Raw genomic sequence first — 4,202 nt, 5'->3', positions numbered from 1 at the left:
AGAGCGTCTGTCTCTCTGTCCCACTGCCTGTCCCAAATGCAGCACCAGGTCAAAAAGCACTGGCAACACTGCACCAGGGCAAACCCAAGATGCTCCCTCTGAGGTGGCTCCAGGAGGGAGATTTAAAGGCTCTGCTCATGGACTGAAGGCTTCAGAGTGGTGCAAGGGAGCGGGGGTTTGCTGCACGTTACAGTAAACCTAATCGTGGATGACGCTCATGTGTCTCGTGCTGGCAAGGGAAGGACCCAGGGACCAGCTGCATCCCGGGTTCAGGGCACCCCAGATAACGTGGGAATGTCAGAAACACCAAATGTGGGGAAAAAAGGTAAGAAATCCAGGTCCCACCAGAGAAAGTGGTTCAGGGCAGGTTATGGGGGAGGGAACAGGAACAGAGGAAGGAAGGTGATGGAAAGGAGGGTGAAGGGTTGAGAAAACGGATGGTGTGGGAGTGATGTGGTCCCCTGGAACCTGACAGGCAGCACTGGGTTTCATCACAACAGCCCCAGTGAGGGTAACAAACCAGCCTGTTGCTCTGCCTGTACCCGGGGAGGACGAGGGGTGCTGCTGGCTAAGGGACAGATTGAGCATCTGGGTAAGGAATTCATCTTCTTACTGTAACCCTGGATTCCCTCTGCTGTGCATCAATCCCGCTGGGACATTCGGCTGTGCAGCAGAACGGGGCATTGCTGCCGGTGAGGGGAGCTGAGGGAGTGATGCTGCTGAGGGGGGTGAGCCTGACCCTGCAGAACCCACAGCAGAGCGCCAGGGGATGCCCGGAGAGATGTGGCCGCTGCTGACCTGCAGGGAGCACAGCGGGAAGCGGAGGCTCATCCATGGCTGTAGCCATGTGTCCTGGCTTGCTGCAGCCAAGGGCATGAGCACCCAATGCTGGCACACACCACATGGGCACCTGTGGGGACAAGCAAAGCTGACTGGCAGCAGGCACACAGCTTTGGGTGGTGCAAAGGGGCAGCAGAGACATGAGTCTTGGAGTTGATCTCCTGAAGGACCTTTCCTTTTGCCATGAGCAAGGGGCCACATTTCCAGGAGAGCCCACACAGCCTGTTCACCACCACTGCCCTGAGCACAGCCAAGAGAGATGGGAGGTGGCAGGGGGTGCTGTCCTGCCTCGGGCCAGAGCTTTGCAAGAGGCTGCTGAGCTTGGGCCCCCATGACCACAGAGAGGTTTTGTCCACACTTCCATGTTCTGCAAGGAGCTGATGGCAGAGCTACAGAGACTGCTCCAAACCTGGGTATGGAGGGCCAGAAGATGATGATAAGGGACAAAGACATGTTAAACTATGTCAAGGGTTTGACACCAAATGATGTCCTGCCTGAAAGTAGTAACCAATGGCCCCATCCCTCCCCAGGAATCCAGGACAGGCCGGCCAAGTGTGCTAAATATTAAACAGTTGATTTTCTGTACAGGTCACAACTCATTAAACACACCAGGCTTTTAATTCAGCCCTCCTGTTTGACAGATGCGTGCCAGATGCGCTCTGTGGTTACAGCATGGGGCTGTCACAGGTTCTCAGGCTGGCCCCAGGCTCTGAAACTAAACTTTTTCAGTCCAGCAAGAAAGAAATGAGACCCTGAGACACCCTCCAGCCCAAAACCACCCTGAAGCAATTGTGGAGGCATCACTGCATAGCTACAAGGGAGCTTCTCCCTTTCTGCTCAGGTGTCGAGACGAGACACAAGCCCAGCTCCAGGCAGGCTGCCAGGGGGTCAGACACCTTTCTCCTTCCCTTTTTCCCACCTCCTGCTCTACAACACTGGGATGGGCGCTCTGCTGCTGAAAAATGGCTTGGGCTGTGCCTGCTACTGCTTCTGTCAACACCAACAGCAATCTGCTGGCTGCCTCAGCCTGGAGGGTGCTCACTGGGAGGAGATGCTGGTGCTTTGGCTGGACATGGGCAGCAGGACTGAGCCCCTGCACAGCCCCCGGCTCACCTGCTCGCAAAGGGAGCGGAAGCCCAGCTCCTCCAGCCGGTCCAGCTCGTAGGTCTCCCCCAGCAGCGGGTTGAAGGGCTTCGCGGTGCGGTGGACGGTTGTGGAGTAGGAAGACACGGAGAAGGCAGCCACAAAGCACATCTGCTCCGTGGAGCTCTCGCACTTGGCCGCCTTGTCCAGCAGCTCATGGTACTCCAGGTCCTCCGTCAGCCTCTGCAGCATGGAGAGCGGCTCGTTGAAGTTCACCTGAGGGGCACAAGGAACAGTCAGCAAAGCAGGACGGGTGCCAAGCTGGGCACTGCACCCCCTGCCTCCTCCTCCCAGCACCGGGCCCTGCTGCCACCACCATCCCACGTGTCTGGCTCTCTGGGCATGGTGCAGTGTGCTCCACGAGCCCCGATCCAGGGAGGATGGAAAGGGCTGAATGGAAGCAGCAGCCCCCAGGGTGTGGGGCTGGATGTGCCAAGGCACCCTGCCTGCTCCCTGTTCACTGCAGCACCATGGAGACATTAAATAAAGGCCAGAAATTCCTGCTCTGCTCTCTGAACTGTATCACTAGAGCTGGGAGCCCCATGAGCTAACCAGATATGGAATTAGGGAATCCCAGCCTGGTTTGGGTTGAAGAGAACTTAAAGCTCATCCAGTTCCAACCCCTGCCACAGGCAGGGACACCTTCCACTAAAGCAGGCTGCTCCAAGCCCCTGTGTCCAACCTGGCCTTGAAAACTTTTCACTATCAGTTCAGAATACAGCAACATATTTTAGAAGAAGCAGATGGCTGAAGGATGTGAGAACCACTTCTATAAGTCAAGCGCCATATTTCATCCTAGAGAAAAACAAACTCCAGCTTGTTCCACTCGTGGACTTAGTCTGTAAGCAGCAGGGATCTGTAAGAACAGAAGCAGTGAGCTGTGCAGACAGGCAGCATCACATCCACACGGAAAAGCAAATCACTGCTGGCTTGAGGTAATGCTCGGGAGAGATGCAGAGAGAGAACAAAGCAGTAGCTGCATCCTCCCCACCAGCATCAGCAAAGCTAAACCTTTCCACAGGGAGAGAATATAAATGGCTGTTGGAAGGAGATGAAATTGTCCCTGTTGCCTCACCATGAGCTGCTTGTTCTTGACGTGAATCTCCCAAAGAAATGCCACATGTGGCTGAGCTTTTGGGGGCAAAGCATCTCCCTGATGAGCTTGTGGGGTCTGAAGCATCTCCCTTTCTCAGCTTGTGGGGTAAGGCATCTCCCTGCTGAGCTTGTGGGGTGCGAAGCATTTACCTGCCTCTATCTGTACAGACACGCAGAGAGGAGCTGACAGTGAGTGGTTGAGGCCAGGCTGAGCCCCTTCTTCACAAGTAGTGCTGGGAAACCAGATCCACTCACCCCAGGGAGGGATGGAGGAATTGCACCCCCTGAGCCAGCACAGGGACTGCTGTGCAGGCAGAACATACTGCCCTCAGGTTTGGACTCGCTTTAGCAGCTCCTGGCATGATTGGATTGACAGGGAAGGTATCGATTTCCTCTCTTCAGGAACCAGCAGCTGCTGGTATTTCACATCCTGAGCTTATTTCTGTTCCCATCATGCCTTTATCTGATACTGATGCTGCTGCAGAAGTGCCAACAGACAGTGCTGGGCTGTGTATCTCAGCTGGAAATAGCACAGGGCAGAGAGAACCCATCACTCTCACTTGGAGAACATCAGGTACTGTTTTAAGATGAGATAAAACACCATCAATTCAGCACCCAGGCCCCTGTAACACCCTCCTTCTGCTTTACCCAGCAAAGGAAAGACCCCAGATTAAGGCTCCACAGCTACAGATCATATTTGCTGGACTACTTCCACTCCAGCCAGTGCCACAATAACTCCCAGTCACCCCCAGATGTTTTCCCACTCTCCCAAGCTTGCCAAGGATTCATTTCTGGAGAAACAGATTCCTTACGATGGCACCCAGTCCCATCCTTCCCACTTCCTGGGCCAGTGAAGACCTCCTCAAGAACTGGCAGCCTGAACACAAAGGGCTGTGGGTTTGGGGGAGCATTTTGTGTGAGTATATGACAGGTACAGGGTTATTTATCTGCAAGAATTAACTGTGCATCCCACTGACCCTGTGTGGCAGTCCATGAAGGAGGGTTCCTCAGTCAGACCCCTGCCAGCAAACCCTCTCCTCTGAGCACCTGCCCCCAGGACAGAGCCCAGTAAATGGTGCTGTAAATGGCCCCCAGGGCACCCCCTCCACTAAAAGGTGCCTCTT

The 4,202-nt window shown here is 54.8% G+C and overlaps 1 protein-coding gene across 1 annotated transcript in view; it reads right to left on the bottom strand.

Annotated features, from left to right (window-relative positions):
• Nucleotides 1-4,202, bottom strand: part of OSBP2 (oxysterol binding protein 2) — a gene marked incomplete at its 5' end in the record, with an annotated part of 27,448 nt that overhangs the window by 4,218 nt on the left and 19,028 nt on the right. The window contains 1 exon segment of the mRNA XM_010018674.1: nt 1,954-2,199. Coding sequence (XP_010016976.1) covers nt 1,954-2,199 — 246 coding nt within the window.

Source organism: Nestor notabilis, unplaced genomic scaffold, assembly GCF_000696875.1.
Source record: "Nestor notabilis isolate BGI_N333 unplaced genomic scaffold, ASM69687v1 scaffold15177, whole genome shotgun sequence".
NCBI lineage: Eukaryota > Metazoa > Chordata > Aves > Psittaciformes > Psittacidae > Nestor > Nestor notabilis.
The sequence above is the reverse complement of the archived record's forward strand: the minus strand, read 5'-3'. Positions and strand labels throughout refer to the sequence as shown.